Source organism: Pimephales promelas, chromosome 4 (assembly GCF_988280905.1).
Source record: "Pimephales promelas chromosome 4, fPimPro1.hap1.1, whole genome shotgun sequence".
Lineage (NCBI taxonomy): Eukaryota > Metazoa > Chordata > Actinopteri > Cypriniformes > Leuciscidae > Pimephales > Pimephales promelas.
The window spans coordinates 49,219,116-49,239,470 of NC_142772.1; the positions used below are offsets into that span (position 1 = coordinate 49,219,116).

Consider the following 20,355-nt stretch of genomic DNA (forward strand, 5'->3'; position numbering starts at 1 on the left):
GGTTGTGTGTGTGTGTTCTCCCACAGACAGTGGAGGGATGATGGACAGGCCTTGCACCCTGACTGGGACCCCAGAGAGTATCGAGTAAGAGTTCTCTGCCCTAAATAATAATATTACCTTTATTTTGTATCGAATTATCTTATTTTGTATTTTTTTTCGCCATGACCATAGCCTTAGATGCTGACTCAATGATTAACTCTATCTGTGGTCCGTCAGGCAAGCGAAGAGGTTGTTGGGGCAGATCGTGGACCGGTGTCGGAACGGGCCGGGCTTCCACAGTCAGATGGACGGGAACAGCGCCGTCCAGGAGATCCTCATCCCGGCCAGTAAAGTGGGCCTGGTCATCGGGAAAGGAGGCGACACCATCAAACAACTTCAGGTCGGGTGGAAATCACGCCATGCCTCAGATTACACCACTGACGTGGGAATTCGTGAATGACAGTGAATTTGTGAATTCGCCTCCATTTTACTCTAGTCTGACATGTTTCTTGTCCCTTTGAATTTTTCTAGATTCCAACATTTTCCCCCATGAGTTTTGTGTTATACATTTATATTAAATTATGTTGTTAAACAGTTAAATTAAATAAGTGTATTTTGTGTGCCCACAGGAGAGGACCGGAGTGAAGATGATCATGATTCAGGACGACCCGATGCCCACTGGATCAGACAAACCCTTGAGAATCACTGGAGACCCTTATAAAGTTCAGGTTCGTCTCTTTAATAACGTTAAAACCCTGATATACTTGCTGGGTAATTGAAGAATGAACTGGTGTGGCGTCATTTCAAACTAAATCAGGCCAAAACTAAGTGCGTTCGAAGTTCTGAAAGTTTCTAAAACCTTCAACTACCATTGGTCGTGGTGGTTATAATGTAATAGGTGGGTGTGGCTACGAGGCTCTGCCGCCTTTGGTTAGGAAGTCTACTTTTTTTATTTTCAATCCATTGAAGTCAGACGTGTGGGAGTAATTTGTCCGGCCAAAAGTATTGCAGGCACTGATAAGAAAATAAAACGTAAACTGCACAAAATTGGTTTTCTGATAATTTCGCATTCGTTTTTCAATGTCACTGATTTAAAAATAAGGGGGAATACATTTTTCAAGATTCAAGTACTAAAACTGATAAATGATGGATTATTTCCTTCGGTTTAGACACTTCAGAAGCGCACTGTTTGTCATGATGGTTATGAATAGCTTGAAATATGATTGGGATCACTTTAAAAAAAGAAAAAATTGTAAAAATTTACTCTGGTTCAAACCTGGTTACTGTATTTGTGATTTATGTTTAAGTGTTTGGGATGTGGATTTTAAGAGTTAGACTTGTTTTTGTAATCAGGCTCTCAAAAAGCATCTCAAAAAAATTATTTAGATTTATCGGCCAAAATATCGGTTATCGGTTTCAAATAGAGTTCTTGGTATTGGTCAAAATATCGGTTATAGGCTTCAAATAGAGTCATCGTATTGGCCAAAATATCGGTTATCCGCTTCAAATAGAGTTATCGGTATTGGCCAAAATATCAGTTACCGGCTTCAAATAGAGTTATCGATATCGGCCAAAATGTCGGTTATCGGCCTCAAATAGAGTTATCGGTATCGGCCAAAATATCGGTCATCGGTTTCAAATAGAGTTATCGGTATTGGACAAAATATCGGCTATCGGCTTCAAATAGAGTTATCGGAATTGGCCAAAATATCGGTTATGGGCTTCAAATAGAGTTATCGGAAATTGGCCAAAATATCGGTTATCGACTTCAAATAGAGTTATCGGTATTGGCCAAAATATAGGTTATCGGCTTCAAATAGAGTTATCGGTATTGGCCAAATTATCGGTTATTGGTTTCAAATAGAGTTATCGTTATCGGCCAAAACATCGGTCATCGGTTTCAAATAGAGTTATCGGTATTGGACAAAATATCGGTTATTGGCTTCAAATAGAGTTATCGGAATTGGCCAAAATATCAGTTATCGGCTTCAAATAGAGTTATCGGAAATTGGCCAAAATATCGGTTATCGACTTCAAATAGAGTTATCGGTATTGGCCAAAAAATAGGTTATCGGCTTTAAATAGAGTTATCAGTATTGGCCAAATTATCGGTTATCGGTTTCAAATAGAGTTATCGCTATTGGACAAAATATCGGTTTCAAATAGAGTTATCGGTATTGGACAAAATATCGGTTTCAAATAGAGTTATCGGTATTGGACAAAATATCGGTTATCGGCTTCAAATAGAGTTATCGGTATTGGCCAAAATATCTGTTATAGGCTTCAAATAGAGTTATTGGTATTGGCCAAAATATCGGTTATCCGCTTCAAATAGAGTTATCGGTATTGGCCAAAATATCGGTTATCGGCTTCAAGTAGAGTTATCGGTATTGGACAAAATATCGGTTTCAAATAGAGCTATCGGTATTGGACAAAATATCGGTTATCGGCTTCAAATAGAGTTATCGGTATTGGCCAAAATATCGGTTATCGGCTTCAAGTAGAGTTATCGGTATTGGCCAAAATATCGGTTATCGGCTTCAAATAGAAAGTCGTCGCTAACGTCCAAAATATCGGCATCAAATCGAAACAGTTATCAGTATCGGTCAAAATATCGATATCGGTACATCCTATATCATCAGTTTTCTGCGAAGGCATTTCAAACTTGTTTTAACCCCTTAAACGAAGAATGAAAAAAGAGTATATTGTGGTCTTTACAGTCCCAGATCCACAGTCATGTTAACTGACTCTGCGTGTGTTTAATACAGCAAGCGCGGGAGCTGGTCGTTGAGATCATCAGGGAAAAGGATCAGGGAGATTTCAGGAGCGGCCGCAGTGACTTCGGATCCAGGCTGGGAAGCAGCATCGATGTAAGAAGTGTTCAACTACTGAGCTCAAAATCACTGCAAAAAATGCTTTTAGTATTTTTGTCTTGTTTCCAGTTCATATATCAAAAAATTCTTAAATCATGAAGTATTTACTGGATGGGTCTTGTTTCATGATAAAAATGATAAATTTAGGTGAGTTTTTGCTAAAAACGAGCAAAATTATCTGCCAGTGGGGTAAGAAAAATAATTTTGTTTTCCATTTGAAATAAGATATTTTTTTATTAACCCATTGGTAGATATTTTTGTTTTATTTATTTTTTATTAGAAAACAAGAGAGAGTTTCTTAATTTATTTTACTTATCTAGTAAATGCTCCTTGATTTAAGATTTTTTTGATATTTGGACTGGAAACCAGACAATACTAAGAAAAGCATTTTTTGCAGTTAAGACATTTCAAGCTTGAGAATAAGCCAGAAATAATTCATTATTAGGTTTTGCACACACAGGTTGCAGTGCCCAGGTTTGCCGTTGGAATCGTCATTGGCAGAAACGGGGAGATGATCAAGAAGATTCAGAACGATGCGGGTGTCAGGATCCAGTTTAAGCCAGGTCAGTGTTCACAATCATTTCATTTAAAGAGGATCGATTCTGTTTTGTTTTTTTTAAATGTTCATCTTTCTTTCTTTAGTGTGTGTGAAGTTGCTGTTTGAGCATTAAAAAAAGCTCTTAGTCATTTTCTATATCAGTGTCAGTGTTTCTGAACTCCTGAAACGCCTCCATTGTAGTCTTGAGTTTCTTCCGGGAACGAACACATCCCGATATTCCTCATTATAATAATTCATACGCAGATTAAAGGGGCGGGGCCTATTTGAGTTAGTCAGTAGTGTGTTAAACTGGTGGTTATGGAAAGGGGCGGGACATTTCCCAAACACTCAAAGCGTTCGACCAATCACAACACACTGCCAGCCGACCAATCAGAGCACAGGGTGCTTTTCAGGAGGAGGGGCTTCATAGAGACAGTTAGTAAACAGAGCGTTACTGACAGACTGGGAAGAGATGAGCCGCAACAATGGAGAATATGAGGAGAATAATCAACATTCAAGCTGGAAAACCTGTTCTAGTAGAGCACAAAATAATTTCTTTGTAAGTTTGAGCATAATATGGCCTCTTTAATTTTCCTTTTGGATGTGTTTCCAACATTAGGATACATGCAATATGAACCAAACTTTATACCGATAAGCATATTTCATCTTATTCTGTCCATATAGACAAGAACTTTCACTTCTCAAGCAAATGCTGAGGTATCTTGGTTGAGTGTTACCTTGAAATGGATTTGTTACACGTTTTACAACACAAGATCCAACGCAGATTTACAAAGAATAGAACAGTGTGATATTTAAATGTAGATCAGTTTTACTCTATAAATTAAAAAATGGTTGGTTTTGTTCTATTAATTAAAATATCGGTTGGTTTTGTTCTATTACCAGATTTAAATATCGGTTGGTTTTGCTTAATTCATTAAATATCGGTTGGTTTTGTTCTACTAATTAACCGAAATATTGGTTGGTTTTGTTTTATTAATGTATGTAAATATCAGTTGTTTTCTTCTATTAAGAGATTTAAATATCGGTTGGTTTTGCTAAATGCATTAAATATCGGTTGGTTTTGTTCTATTAACAGATTTAAATATCGGTTGGTTTTGCTAAATTCATTAAATATCGGTTGGTTTTGCTTAATTCATTAAATATTGGTTGGTTTTGTTATTTTAAGAGATTTAAATATTAGTTGGATTTGCTTAAGTAAATATCGGTTGGTTTTGCTCTATTAAGAGATTTAAATATCGTTTGGTTTTGCTTATTTAATTAAATATTGGTTGCTTTTGTTCTACTAATTAACTTAAATATGGGTTGGTTTTGTTTTATTAATGCATGAAAATATCAGTTGATTTTTCCTGTTAAGAGATTTAAATATTGTTTGGTTTTGCTTAATTCATTAAATATCGATTGGTTTTGTTCTATTAACAGATTTAAATATCAGTTGGTTTTGCTAAATTCATTAAATATCGGTTGCCTTTGTTCTACTAATTAACTTAAATATGGGTTGGTTTTGTTTTATTAATGCATGTAAATATCAGTTGGTTTTTTCCTATTAAGAGATTTAAATATCGGTTGGTTTTGCTTAATTCATTAAATATCGGTTGGTTTTGTTCTATTAAGAGATTTAAATATTTGTTTGTTTTGCTAAATTCGTTAAATACCGGTTGGTTTTGTTCTATTGAGAGATTTGAATATCGGTTGGTTTTGCTTAATTCATTAAATATCGGTTGGTTTTGTGCTATTAAGATATTTAAATATCGACAAGAATGATAATGCAAACTATAACTAAATCTATTATAATAGAGAAGTCCAAAGATCCAAAGCAGATTTAAAAAAAGAATAGAGCAATGCAGTGAAACTGAAATCTGAAAGATCATTTAAAAGGGATCAAGCAAATGCAACAGAGTTTGTGGATCAATATGAAACTTTTACTGCTTTTTGTCAATTCTTATCACATCCTACATAATGAATAGCAGTTTTAATAATATTTTTGGAATATTTTTAGTTTAGTTCAGGATTTTACAACTAATATTTATATTTTTAATTAATTTCAGTTAACCGCTTCAGTTTTAGGTACTGTATCTCCCCCAGTGTGGTTTATCGATATCTGTTTCGGGATGTTGGTGAACTCGGGTCAGGGCATGTTGGGACACACTTGATCACACAAATCTCTTAAGACCCGTGGAGGCCCAGCAGGGATCACTGAAGCGTTAAGAAGTTTACAGGGATTAATGCGCTGTTCTCGCACATGTTTACATTGTTTACTCTGCCTCTTTACAATCCAATGAATATTCACATACAGGCGAGCAATTCATTTTTGAGAATGCCTGTTGAATTCATTCAATCACTGAGTTTGAAATGAAGCAGAATTGTTTTTTAAATGTGTTTCAGATGATGGGATCAGTCCCGACCGGATCGCTCAGGTCATGGGTCAGCCCGACCGATGTCAACACGCCGTTCACCTCATCAATGATCTGGTCCAAACGGCACAGGTACACTAGCCCGTTTGTCGTGCTTCATCACGATTCTAGTCAAGTCAGCTTTATTTCTGTCAGGGCTGTCGCTTTACGTTCGAAAATCTATTGCGCAATCGATTGGACCAACTGAAACAAGTTTCGAAAAGAAAAAAGGGAATGTTGTTTAATTTACTTTTTTTAATTAATTTTTTTACCAAAAGTGTAATGTGACTTAATCTCTGCAGCCGAAAACAGAAAACATTACCAATAAATTATTAATGATTAGACGTTCTCCTCTTGTTTTTCACGACACACTCATAAACGTTTGCCGGTGCCCTGTGGCAAGCTGTGTATTATACAGTATATAGGCAATTAAAGGCTCATTATGATTTATGGATTATTAATATAAACTTTTGTTACGATTTGTTAACCAATGGTTTAAATGAACGTCGACTAGTTTGACTAGAAAAAAACATTAATATTCTTTTATGAAGTTATTTCACTTATTTGGTAAGATTATACATGAAAAGGTCTTGGGATTTTTATTAATTTTTTTTTTTTTGGTTAATTTAAAAAAAATATTTAATATGACTTGTTGGTTGTTTGCTTGGTTTTATTGTATTTATGATATTTATATTTTTTGTAATTTAATTTTTGCCATAAAAATGGCCTTAGATGCTGACATGGCATTAAATAAAGCGTTTTGTGTGGCTCGTGTTTTATGTAGTTTCTCTGTTGTCGCTCAGGAGCGTGATGGTTTTGGCGGTCCGGTTGGACCCAGAGGTCGTGGCAGAGGTCGCGGTGACTGGAACATGGGAACTCCTGGAGGCTTGCAGGAGGTCACCTACACAATACCTGCGGATAAGTGCGGACTTGTGATCGGGAAAGGTAAGAACTAGACCATGTGCTAAGCTAAAAGCTTTAGGTTGTTTTGGTCTTTAATACATTTTAAATATGTATCGGTCGTTTTGTTTTATTTAGAGATTTAGAACTTAGTTGTTTGTCTAATAAGTTTAAATATCGGTTGTTTTGGTCTATTAATAAATGTATATACTGGTGAGTTTGTTTTATTTAGAGATTTAAATATCGGTTGTTTGTCTATTAATAAGTTTAAATATCGGTTGTTTTGGTCTATTAATAAATGTATATATCGGTGAGTTTGTTTTATTTAGAGATTTAAATATCGGTTGTTTGTCTATTAATAAGTTTAAATATCGGTTGTTTTGGTCTAATAAATGTATATATCGGTGAGTTTGTTTTATTTAGAGATTTAAATATCGGTTGTTTGTCTATTAATAAGTTTAAATATCGGTTGTTTGTCTATTAATAAATGTATATATCGGTGAGTTTGTTTTATTTAGAGATTTAAATATCGGTTGTTTGTCTATTAATAAGTTTAAATATCGGTTGTTTTGGTCTAATAAATGTATATATCGGTGAGTTTGTTTTATTTAGAGATTTAAATATCGGTTGTTTGTCTATTAATAAGTTTAAATATCGGTTGTTTGTCTATTAATAAATGTATATATCGGTGAGTTTGTTTTATTTAGAGATTTAAATATCGGTTGTTTGTCTATTAATAAGTTTAAATATCGGTTGTTTTGGTCTATTAATAAGTTTAAATATCAGTTGTTTTGGTCTATTAATAAATTTAAATATCAATCGGTTTTGTTTTAAGAGATTTAAATATCGGTTGTTTGTCTATTAATAAGTTTAAATATCGGTTGTTTTGGTCTATTAATACATTTTAAATGTTTATCGTCGTTTTGTTTTATTTAGAGATTTAGAAATTGGTTGTTTGTCTAATAAATTTAAATATCGGTTGTTTTGGTCTATTAATAAATGTATATATCGGTGAGTTTGTTTTATTTAGAGATTTAAATATCGGTTGTTTTGGTCTATTAATAAGTTTAAATATCAGTTGTTTTGGTCTATTAATAAATTTAAATATCAATCGGTTTTGTTTTAAGAGATTTAAATATTGGTTGTTTTTGGTTTAATTAATTTTTAAATATTGTGGTTTTGGTCTATTAATACATTTAAATATCGGTTGTTTCGATCTATTAATAAATTTAAATACCGGTCGTTTTGTTTTAAGAGATTTAAATATCGGTTGTTTTGGTATTTTAATAAATTAAATATCGGTTGGTTTTGTTTTATTAAGAGATTAAAATATTGGTCGGTTTTGTTTTAATAGATTTAAATTTCAGTCGGTTTTGTTCTGTTAATAACTTTAAATGCCACAAACAATTGATCGTATCTAGCGCTGCTGTTTTCGGGTACCACAAATCTAAGCTTCCAGAGTAAAGGCCTGTTGAATGATAAACTATAAGTAAATCTCTTATAATAGAGAAGTCCGCACCACAACTATAATGATAACGAGGAACGATATCGTAGAATGATTGTTTTCAGCAGATGAAATATAAAAACATTGACAGCCAATCAGAATCTACTCCGCTTTAAAGCTCTCGATCATTTAAAGCGACAGACAACAAAACTATGAAGCATTGCTTGTAAAGTTGTTTCATTAATTGCATTGTAATGAAAGTACTGAATAACTCACATTGTGAAATCAATTAAGTTGGTGAAAATGATACTTTCCTCAAACAAAACTCGTCCTGCCAGATGCACGTTTTTCAGAAACATCACTGTATACAATGACCCTTATAAGTGCTCACTCTGTAGGGACCCTTTAAGCTGTTTAATAGACTAGATTGGCCTGAAACATCTACTGGGTGGTCTAAACTGTGCCATTCATCCGAATGAGGGGCGTGATGTTCACTGGCGCATGAAGTGGTTAGCGTTTAGAATGACTAATGAATTAATACAATGGTTATTATATATATATGCAGGTCAATTTAATGTGGAAATGTAATTTTCTGTCCACATTTGACATCAAATCTCCTTCTGATGATGCATTTTATCATGAACGTCAACAAACCTCAATGCAAACTTATGCTTATCTGCCAGTTAATACACTAGGTGATTTGTGTTTGTCATACCCAGCTCTGACCTCAGTGTGAGACACAGATCTCAGTGTCGATCCGCTTTGTGAGTGTGTGTCGAAGACCACCAGTAGTTTTAACCAGCTCTTTATCTGACCTGGAGCTCATAATGGCTTCATTAATGCAGAAGGTGAATTTGTTTGACAATAGCTTAATGGCCCGTCTCAGTCAATCGAGGCGAAGAGAGGAGGAGTGTTTCTGATGGGCGTTTTCAGCCGGGGTCAGCCGGGGTCACGCCGCATAGATGCGTCTCCCACAAGTGAACAAATGTTCAGACATCGCTGTGTTTCCCTTTAACAGGAGTTTCTGTGTTCGCACACAATCCCGAGGCCCCGAGCTTTTGGACGATTTAAAGATGTTTTGTTGCTCAACTGATATGTGTTTTGCCCGATATGTATGATATAGTAAAAGCATGCTCATTTGTTGAAATTAATTTTACATTATTTTCACAATTTTTCCAAAATTAGTATATGTATTTATTAGAAATGTTGCATTTGCAATAATTAGTTAAAGTTAGTTAAAGCACTAAAATTAATAGGGGGAAAAAAATTAAATGCATTATTTATATATATATATATATATATATATATATATATATATATATATATATTATATATTATATATTAATATATTGTATAATTTATTTATTTATATTTTCCGGGTTAATTTCTAATTTTCTTTTTCTACTAATTAACAAATATTTGTATTATTATTTAATAATATTATTTTTAATATTATTATTATATGCTTTATGTTGCTCAACTTATTTTTATGTATGAATGATTTAGTAAAAGCTTACTGCTCAATATTCTTATTTCACAATTTTTACTAAATTAGTGATTTGCGTGATTTTTTTTTTTTTTTTTTTTTTTTCAGTGTTATTTCAGTGTTAATAATAAATTGAATTGGCTTTTATTTTTTGGGATTCATCTTTATTTTAGTTTAAGTTTTAGTTTTTAGTTTTATCATTTTATTAGTATATTTCTTAATATTGCTATTAACTTAAAAAGCTGATTTTTCACCACAGGGGGGCTTACAATCATATAAATGATTGTGCTGTCAAAATAAAAGTCCCAGAAAATAGCCAACCAATGCTGATAACTGATCAGCTGATATATCCATAAGCTTTAAACGGGACGTATTGCATTGTGGGTCCATGGGATCATTAAGTGGTGTGTGTGTGTGTTCTGCTCAGGTGGAGAGACCATCAAGAACATCAACCAGCAGTCCGGAGCGCACGTGGAGCTGCAGAGAAACCCTCCGCCCAACACCGACCCCAACGTGCGGATCTTCTCCATCCGCGGATCGCCCCAGCAGATGGAGATGGCCCGGCAGCTGATCGACGAGAAGATCGGGGTGAGCGCGCGCCTAAACACACACTCTCTGCTGGTTGTAATTCACATTACCATTTTTTTTACCATTACCATTTTAAAAATACTCGTTACAAAACTTAAATTTACAGTGATATTAAGGAGATGACCGGAACAGAGACTGAGAGGCTTCAATAGAGAGCCTAAGTCCCGCCCCTCCGCTTCCGGCTCATGGGACCTTATTTCGGAAAAAATATGAATGGTAGTCAATGGCGAGAGACAACTTATCTTTTTATTCCGTCTGAACTGTGCCCTCAATTACACATATGATGTTTGTCAATTTAAAAGATAATTCTGAAAGTCAAAAACGTCGCCGTTTGTCATACAACAGAAGAGTAAAGTAGTTTTATGTGAAAATCGCTCAATGAACTACATCTCCCAGGAAGCAAAACGAGATCCGCTGCTCGTGTGTGTGCAGTCTGGTACAAAACACTCGGGTATGACGGCGTAACGTCACGATTATAACGTAAGACTATAGAAACAATGACAGACAGCCTCAGTAAAGTTAGCTCATTCATTGAGAGAAAATGTGCGCCTTTGGGGTTTGTAGTCTTTGTAATTACGTATTTTCACAGTCAACGGTTTTACATAAAACTGCGACTTTCTTTACTTTAAAATGTTTCTTTTAAATTGACAAACATCATATGTGTAATTCAGGGCACAATTCAAACCAGATCAAAATATTTGTTGTCTCTCGCCATTGACTACCATTCAATATTTTTCCGAAATAAGGTCCCGTGGTGGTCGACCGGAAGGGGAGGGACTTAGGCTCTCTATGCAGATCTAGAATAAAGTTATTGTCCAGATAAACTTCCGTTGTGAAGATCATGATGGTCAGATGAGTGTGTGTGTTCAGTGTGTGTGATGGTGTTCCTCTTCTTCTTGTCAGGCGTCTGGAATGGGAGGAAACAGCAGTTTCGGACTCAGTCCTTTCACTCAAGGACCAGCGACTCCTCATCAGAAGTGAGTGCCTTTATTCCTTCATTCCCATCTTTCTTTCCTTTCATTTACTTCCCTTCCTTTTTTCCCCTTTATTTAATTTTCCTTCCTCCCTCTTTCCTCGTTTCAGTCAGTAAGTGTGTGTCTCACAAACGAGTCTATGAAACATGACTCTCCACATCACTTCCGTGTGCAGCTGTGTGTTTCAGGCCAGATTGTGTGTGTGTGTTTAACCTGCGAGGTGTTGTTTTGTTCAGTGGTCCGCAGACGTTCATGACTGGTGGATGGGGAACCACATATCAGACATGGCAACCCCAGAGCCAACAGGATCCCAGTGAGTTTCAGCTTCTTCCACACACTCTTCATTTCACCGTCTTTTGACTACAATACCATTTACTTGTATTCAATATTGTTTTAGTCGACGAAGCGTACAATTTTAGTCGACTAAATCTACAGTAGCTTTATGAATATCGAATGTGTTTCGTTAAATTGTAACGCATTAATTTAGGATTTCTCTACAATTTCCAAACCCATAAATATACTCCCGGAGTAATTAACCTGTTAATATGAATGATTTTAAAGGTTGAACATGCAATAGAGAGACACAAATAAAAATAAAACCACTTCTCCTAAAGTACAACACGATCTTTTCAATGAATGACACATGCGTTCTTTTAACCACGTGCATACATCATTCTTTATTAGTTCAAGCAGACATTTATTTGTTTTATTAATGAAATGTAAATAATCCCTATTAAAGCTGTTAAAGAGCAGTGCATACTTTTCCCTTTTTCTAATGAAAACATATAAAATAAAAATATATATTTATATTAGGGCTGTGCAAAAGTTAATTACGATTAATCGCATCCAAAATAAAAGTCTCTGTTTACATAATATATTTGTGTGTGCTGTATATAATTATTTTGTATATATAAATACACACACATGCATGTATATATTTAAGAAAATATGTTATTCATATATAAAATATTTATATTTATATAATATAGATTATGTATTTATAAATATATACAGAATTTAACCGCAAATAATTCTTAGATATATACATGCATGCATAGGTATTTATATATACAAAATAATTATATACAGCACACACAAATATATTATGTAAACACAGACTTTTATTTTGGATGCGATTAATCGCAATTAACTTTTGCACAGCCCTAATTTATATATATGCTTCAAACAATGGCATAAAGCTATTCAAAACAAAGCTAATTCAATATAAATTGTGATAATCCTACCTAATGATTTTGTCATAATCGTGCAGCCCTAGTTTTAGTCATTCAAAACTGGTTTTTATTTAGTTCTCATCTCGTTTTCGCTTGTGAAAAAAAAACAAAAAACGTCGTAGACCAAAATAGTAATAACGAGATGAACAGTGTTCTGGGGACCGTCAGATTAATTTAATTCTGGTCGTTTCAGGTCATAATGGATCTCAGACCGGCCAGATGGACTATTCCAAAGCGTGGGAGCAGTATTATAAAAAGCTAGGCAAGTACCTCTGAAACACTTTCACTGTCGACGACATCACAGGGACTCGCTTGAGAGGTTTTATTGCCTGACTAACAATTTTCCAGCTCCGTCATATTATTTTCTGCCACTTTTGAATGGACTGAAACACTGTTGTTGTTTTGCCATTACTCGGCAGATGAACGTGTGTGTAGTTGCGCACGATAAGACCATCCATGGTCCATTTACAGTGTTGTGAACTGTAAAAATACTCATTTAAAAATGAAGCACATTTCCACTAACCCTAAAACACAATGCAACGTGCAACACGCCTGTGAAATTACCTGTCAATAGGGAAAATTCATTCATATTAACACGGTGCGTCGAGCCCTATTGTTATGGACTTATGCATTCAATTTTACAGTGATTTGATTGAATTCTCATTGGTTTAGATTTCACTCTAACTAGGGTTGCACAATTTTTTGTGTGGGGGGGGGGGGGATCAAATCTGTATACTGTATTTATCAGAGAAATTGTGATGCAAAATGTGATTTAAAAAAATCCACGTTTGCAGTGCAATTTGGTGTGAAAAATTGATTTATCAGTGTGGCTTTATTTTTATTAACAAAATATGGAATTTATTTTTATTTCAATTATTATATTTTTATATTTTATAAAGTTAATTTATAAAATTATAATTGTCTAATTAGATTATTATTATTAAATAATTTGTTTTTTTAATAGTTTTATTAAAAATATATATTTTTTACAGAGATATAATCAAATATGATATTAATTTTACATTACAACTGTAAAATTACTATAGTAATTGTACGGTATTATACTGTATTTAACAGAGAAAAAAATGGAATTTAGTTTTATTACATGTATTTTTTTAAAATTTATTTTATTTTAATTATTTAAAACACAAACAAAATAAATTCCATATTTTATTTTATTCAACAATTTTTATTACTAAAAAAACTGAATATTTTTTTAAAAAATGTATCTATAAAATAAAAAAAAATTATTTAAATAATAATAATTAGAATAATTTTATTTTACCATACAACTGTAAAACTACAATAGTAATTGTACGTTATTATACTGTATTTATCAGAGAAATTGTTGTTTTTTACTAAAAAAATATATGGAATTTAGTTTTATTACATGTATTTTTTTTTAAGTTTATTTTATTTAAAACACATTTAATTAAAATAAAAATAAATTCCATGTTTTATTTTATTCAACAATTTTTATTAGTAAAAAAACTGAATATTTTTTTTAATTTATCTAGAAAATAAAAAATTTATTTAAATAATAATAATAATAATAATAATTTTATTTTACATTACAACTGTAAATCTACAATAGTAATTGTATGGTAAAATTCCATATTTTATTTTATTCAACAATTTTAATTAGTAAAAAAAACTGATGAATAACTTTTTTTAAATGTATCTATAAAACAAAATACATGTATTTAAAAAATATATAATAATGATAATTTTACATTACAACTGTAACACTACAATAGTAAAATTTGTCGTAATTCGTCAGACTCTTATTTTGGCGTAAAACCGCAAGCGTCTCTGTTGCTGATCAGCGCTTGTCATGATGAGTTTGTTGATGTGTGGCGCATGTTAAAGCAACTCAAACTCACCTCAGATGCGGATGAAGATGCGGATGAGTCGAGACGCTCTGAGACGCTGGAAACACTGGCGGATCATGAGCTGCTCACATGTAAATCAACACAGCGCTGCGCTTCACTCTCAAACACACAGCGTGTGTGTTTCTGATGCTAACGTGTGTGTGTTGTGTGCAGGTCAGCAGAGCCAAGGCCAGAGCAGCGGATCCGACTACAGCAAAGCATGGGAGGAATATTACAAGAAACAGAGTAAGAGCATCTGACCTCCGCGTTTCATTTGTTTGTTAAATAACAGGCGATCTAGCGCTGAAATGTGTTGTCTTCTCTCGGAAACGCGCTTCAATCCGTTGCGGAGAAATAAAAATAAAAAAAGAACAAATTCTCACAAACGTGTCCCTGTTTCTCATGGGATCTAATCCGCTCTCGTATATATATTTTTTTCCCTCACCAAATCATATAACCACTGATGAACATTATATCAATTCAACCACTGATAAACATAATTGGTTTTGATGAGGGGAAAAAAAAACTATACGAGTGCGGATTAGAACCCCGAACCTCCCGAGTCTCGACACTCGAGGCAAAAATTCTACCACTGGACCATCTATCTACATGTGCAAGAAAGGGCGTGTATACTCACTATACTTAGGGCTGTCAACTTTAGTCGTTTAGTCGACTAATCGGTCTGCTGTCTTGATCGACTGACATTCTTATTGGTCGACCAGTTGCATTTTTTTTTTTTTTTTTTTTACCAATAGAAAGAATTTTCTTAATGATTTACTCCTCGATATTTATTCATTTATAAGCAGTTATTTATTACTGTATTCTAAATATAATTAGCCTATGTTTTGTCCCCAACTTTAAAATGCTTTAATGTAGGCTATTTCTGTAACTGCGCCACAGTTTAGCGCACACACATAACACACTCGGGAACCGCACCTGTGGCCGGCTGCGCTGCTGCTCGCGCTCGGTAAGGGATGCTGTATTCATTCAGTTAGAACGCTGCTCGTTTGGGCTTTAGTCGACAAAATGTCCAGGAAATCTAAATCTTTTGTCTGGCTGCATTTTAAAACAAAGACGACAAGACTGTGGAGGGAGGCGATCGCGTTGCTCCATTATGAGAGTTACTACATTTGAAATCGAACTTGAGCGCGCAAAAGACGTGAGCAGCCTTTTAACGGCTATATCATTATGTTTTCGTTTTTATTTGTACACTTGACGCATTTGAAAATAGCCTAAATAATGTAACAAAACGAAAATAAACCTATACGCGGTCCTACAGCCTATTATTAGGATTGTTTTTAGGCTATTTGGGTTTTTTGTGTGTTTTAAAACGCCTTGATCGTCAGGACTAAAGTTAACCCATAGCTTTGAAAGTAAAGAAGAATATAAAGCCTGTATAAACGAGAGCTTTTGTTGGGATTTTTCATTATGTGGCAGATAGCAGTTATGTTTTTTGCAGCGTGTGGTGTGGTCAGGTGCGCGATTGTGACCGAGGACAGAGCTCTTCACTTTTTGCAGTTAAAAAAATCACTTAATTTTTAAAGAATTGTATTATTATTATAGTTTTATTTATTTGTGATGTTTTTTCCCGTTGTTGTTTTATAAATGCTCAATGACAATTGTTTAACCCTTGTGCTGCATTCGATTTTTAACACCGTTGAGTGCATTAAGGACCAAAAATGGCCACATATTAAACATTGCCTAAAATATTATATATTATTATTATTTTCCACTTTTACCAAGTTAAATCTTTTAACCAGCATCAGTCCTCATCATAACTACCAAAAATGTATTCAATTTCAGGATTTTAACCCTTTAATTACCAGTTTTGTTTGCGAAACCATCGATTTGTATAAGAGGAAAAAACACAAATTCAATTATTTTCAATAAACTAAATGCAAAGAGAAAACTTTAGATTTGGATTATCACAGTCCCACTTTGCAAAAAATCCCACTTAGCGCGTTAGAGACCAAAAATGGCCACCTATTAAACATTGCCTATTGCCTAAAATAAGGTGCATTTCCACCCATAGGGAATAAATATGTAGTGACGTCATCTGGTGGAATACACTATATAATGCAAATATAATGCTTTTGCTTCAAAATGAAAGGATGTTTGTGCAAAAATCATGTTTCATGTATTACTGACAGCCTCAGATTTAAACAACGTTTTAATGGGTTTCAATGGGCCATTTTTGGTCTTTATGGTGCTGAGTGTTACTATTTGATCTACACAGTGTGTGTTATACATATTTTGCAAAATGGGATCACATTTTTTACATGTATCCAAAAAGGCACAATTTTGCCAAATTTCATACCATTTGCATTAAAACAGCCAAAATGGTCAAAGAAATTAAACTGCAAAAGACCAAAAATGTCCCTAATGCAGCATAAGGGTTAAAAAATGTTTAATCAAAACATCACTTTTTTTTTTTTTTTAGTCGACTAATCGTTGCGCAGGACTCGACTTTGGTCGACTAAGGATTTCTTTGGTTGAATACAGCCCTAACTATACTAACAACATATTAGTTCTCATCGTATGACCAATTACACCCAAACTACCAACACATTTTTGGTCGGACATCCCATCTTTGTGCTCATTTACATCAGGAAGCTACAGGACATCGTCTTTCAAAACATGACCTACTGGAAAGAGAAAAAAGAATGAATGCATCATTGTACCCAGCACTTCCGAATACGTCTCCGTCCCCAGCACATTTCAAACCAAACTGACGCCCATGGACGCGACGTGAGCCCGAAGGAACGGCAGGATTCAATTAGGGCTGGGCGATAAAACGATAATTATCGCGATATAATTTTTCAAGAGGTTGATAAATGTTCGATAATGTTTATGCATTAATATGCATTTCGAGACAAAACACGTCATTTGAATATTGCAGCCTGCACTGCAAACTGTGCTGAAGAAATATTTTTCTATTCAGAAATTTATTTTAAGGAAGAATGAAAATGTTTGAATGTTCTACCTCATATTTGTGTTCTGACAACAGAGTAGTTTAAAACCACAATTAATGCCCTGGTTTATACAACTGTCACTTAGGAGCAAAAATCTGCCTTTAAACTTGAAAGAAATAAAGATTTGACATTTATCGTGATAATTATCGATATCGACTGATATAAAAAAAAATATCGTGATAATTTTTTTGGGCCATATCGCCCAGCCCTAGATTCAATTCTGAAATATAAAAACCCAGTTTCACTTACACTCTTTTGACCAGTTGCTGAACATGAGGGGCAAACGAAAAGTGAATCAAGAAAAATGTGTTGATTGAGTGTAGCTGGATATCAGTGTTCTCATCCGTGTGTGTGTGTGTGTGTGTGTGTGTGTGTGTGTGTAGCTCAGGGAGCCGGTCCTGGTTCTCAGCAGAGTTCTCCTCCAGATTACAGCGCCGCCTGGGTGGAGTATTACAGACAGCAGGGGGCGTATTACAACCAGGGACAAACACAGGCTCCCGGCCTCCCGGTAAACACACACACACACACACACTTAGCCCTCAAACCGTATTCACTTTATAGCCCTTAATCCTGTAATTGTGGACAAATGTGGGCACAGAGGACTTTTTATTTATTATAAATGTTATATCACTGCCTTTGATAAAGTTTTGTCTATCCATTTATGGTGGTTTTTTTTATTTTGGGGGTATTTTTGAATTTATTTACGTCAAAAAGTACCATAATTTCTATGTAAATTATGCTTATTTTTATGTTGTTGTTTTTTTTAACTAAATTAAAATATCATTCCAATAAGTTCTTAGAGCTAAAACCTAAAGATGAAGTGACTTTGGTGTCTTATTTTGGCTTATTTTAGAATACAGTGTTTCCCATTCATTTCTATGGGTGCCCATTTTTGACCCAAACACAAGATTAAGGATTTTTTTGTGTTTTTTTTCACCCACTAAACATTGTAGAATTGAGTCAAAAAAAAATGTGTGTGTTCAGGAGGCAAATTTAGGAAAAGTAGCCAAGTCTTGTACCGCTCAGATCAAGGGAAGTATTTTTTTAAAAAATAAATAAATTATTTTGCCCACATTTGTCCAACGATACAGTTTTATGGTTAAATACACTACACTAGAGATTCATCATGAGATGTGTATCAGAAAAATGTTTTATTTGAACATTTAAAAGAGTCTCTTCACTGTAAAAAAAATATTGTTTTAACTTAAAAAAATCAGTAACCTGGTTGCTTTAAAATTGTAAGTTCATTGAACTGGAAAAATTGACTTAATACAATGAAGGAGAAACTTAAAATATTATGTTATCTGAACTACATAAATTATTTAAGTTGACTTGACAAAAGAAAAAATGTTATGATTACAAATCATGAAAATATTTTTTTACAGTGTTCTGCTCACCAAAGCTGCATTTATTTGATCAAAAATACTGTGAAATATTATAGTAAAGTGTAATTTATCATCATTACTCCAGTCTTCAGTGTCACATGATCCTTCACAAATCACTCTAATATGAGGATTTTCCAGAAACATGACCAAAAGATTTTGGCTCAGTATGATGTATATTTAAAAAAAAAATCAATACTTTTAATCATCATCTGCATTAAACCGATTAAAAGTGACATTTATATTATGATTATGATTATGTTTCAAGTAAATGCTGTTCTTTTGAACTGTCTATTCATCAAAGAATCCTGAAAATGCAAAAATATGAGCGGGTTTACACATGTTTCATAATATTAGAGTGATTTGTGAAGGATCATGTGACCCTGAAGACTGGGGTAATGATGCTGAACGTTAATGATGAATAGAGGAAACCAATGATTTACATTATAATTAATAAAAGTTTGTGTTTACATGGTGTGTATAATTATTTTGTATATACAAATACACACCCATGCATGTATATATTTGAAGAAAAATCATGTTCTTAATATATCAAATGTTTATTTATACATGTAAATGTAATTGTCTGTCCCTCAGGATCATTAAAGCGGACGACTGCGGACCCTTTAGTTGAGGATTTTTGAATCACTGCGAGGAGGAAACAGACCTTTTGTAACAGAGGTTTCTAGATTTGCAACGCCTTGAAGACTTTTACTTTTTTTCTTAGTGAGAAACACTAGCTGTAGAATGACTTATATGATTTAAAAAGAGAACTATTTCTAAATCAGGACATCAAATTGTTACTAAATCCTTGTGTACACACACACACACACACCATTTACTCGAATGGGCAATTTCCGGGATCCTTTTTGAAGCGTTTCCGAGTTGGTTTGTTTTTTCTATTCTTCCTTTTTAATTCGACGATATATATATATAGATATTCAGATGTATATCGCCAAAACGAACCCCGGAGTTGCGGCATTTCATCGATCGCGCAATATATAATCTCTTATTTTTCTAGTTCTGTTGCAATAAATGATCGTGGGCTTAGCAGTCTTGAATACGTTATGGTTTAGTTTTGTCATGCAATGTTTTAAGAATGTGTACAAAATGTTTTTTCTCTTTTTTTTGTTTCTTTTACATAAAGCAGCATTTTAATTCAGTGCGATAAATATAAAAAACTGTGATGTTTTTGTTACAGAAATATATGCTTTTTTGTTACACGATAAATGGCAGTCGGTTCCTGATGATGTAATTCCTCATGTACTTTGTATTCTGTTTTCATTGTCATTTTATTGTACTCTGGTTGAAAAAGGTGCAATATCTTATTTCAGTTTTTGAAACAAAGATGGATTTCTCTAATATTTTGACAGACGTTTAACGTGTAGATCTTATAGAGGTTTTTTTTTTTTTTTTAGACGTATGCAAATGTAACGGATAATTTTTTTATTACAGTGATTTGACGGGGAAAGGGTGGTTGTTTTTTGCCTTTGCTCTCTTGTAAAACTATGTATGTATGCTCAGATATACTTGACTAAATACTTTATTTAAAAAATATATATAATTAAATCAAAGACTTTTTTTGTCCTGTGTTTCGCAGGAAGACTGTCCCTGTTTTTCTGTTCTGTTTTCATACTGAAATTTGTCAAAGATTGTGAATGTGTAATTTGAAATTTGATGTTGCATCTTGCTGACGGATGAGACG

The 20,355-nt window shown here is 33.8% G+C and overlaps 1 protein-coding gene across 6 annotated transcripts in view; it reads left to right on the forward strand.

The window, feature by feature from the left end:
• The window catches only part of fubp3 (far upstream element binding protein 3), a 35,435-nt gene extending 15,950 nt beyond the window's left edge, over positions 1 to 19,485 (forward strand). The window contains exons 6-19 of one of the 6 annotated variants that reach the window (XM_039661577.2): positions 27 to 84; positions 217 to 379; positions 609 to 707; positions 2,748 to 2,849; positions 3,298 to 3,415; positions 5,794 to 5,894; positions 6,605 to 6,746; positions 10,059 to 10,219; positions 11,123 to 11,196; positions 11,430 to 11,506; positions 12,619 to 12,687; positions 14,471 to 14,542; positions 17,652 to 17,776; positions 19,248 to 19,391. In XM_039661577.2, coding sequence (XP_039517511.1) covers positions 27 to 84; positions 217 to 379; positions 609 to 707; positions 2,748 to 2,849; positions 3,298 to 3,415; positions 5,794 to 5,894; positions 6,605 to 6,746; positions 10,059 to 10,219; positions 11,123 to 11,196; positions 11,430 to 11,506; positions 12,619 to 12,687; positions 14,471 to 14,542; positions 17,652 to 17,776; positions 19,248 to 19,256 — 1,370 coding nt within the window. In that variant the 3' untranslated portion in view covers positions 19,257 to 19,391. Of the gene's footprint in view, positions 1 to 26; positions 85 to 216; positions 380 to 608; positions 708 to 2,747; positions 2,850 to 3,297; positions 3,416 to 5,793; positions 5,895 to 6,604; positions 6,747 to 10,058; positions 10,220 to 11,122; positions 11,197 to 11,429; positions 11,507 to 12,618; positions 12,688 to 14,470; positions 14,543 to 17,651; positions 17,777 to 19,247 lie in introns of all 6 variants that reach the window. The other 5 variants (XM_039661578.2, XM_039661579.2, XM_039661580.2 and 2 more) reach the window with 5 other exon arrangements.
• The last annotated feature ends 870 nt before the right edge of the window (positions 19,486 to 20,355 follow it).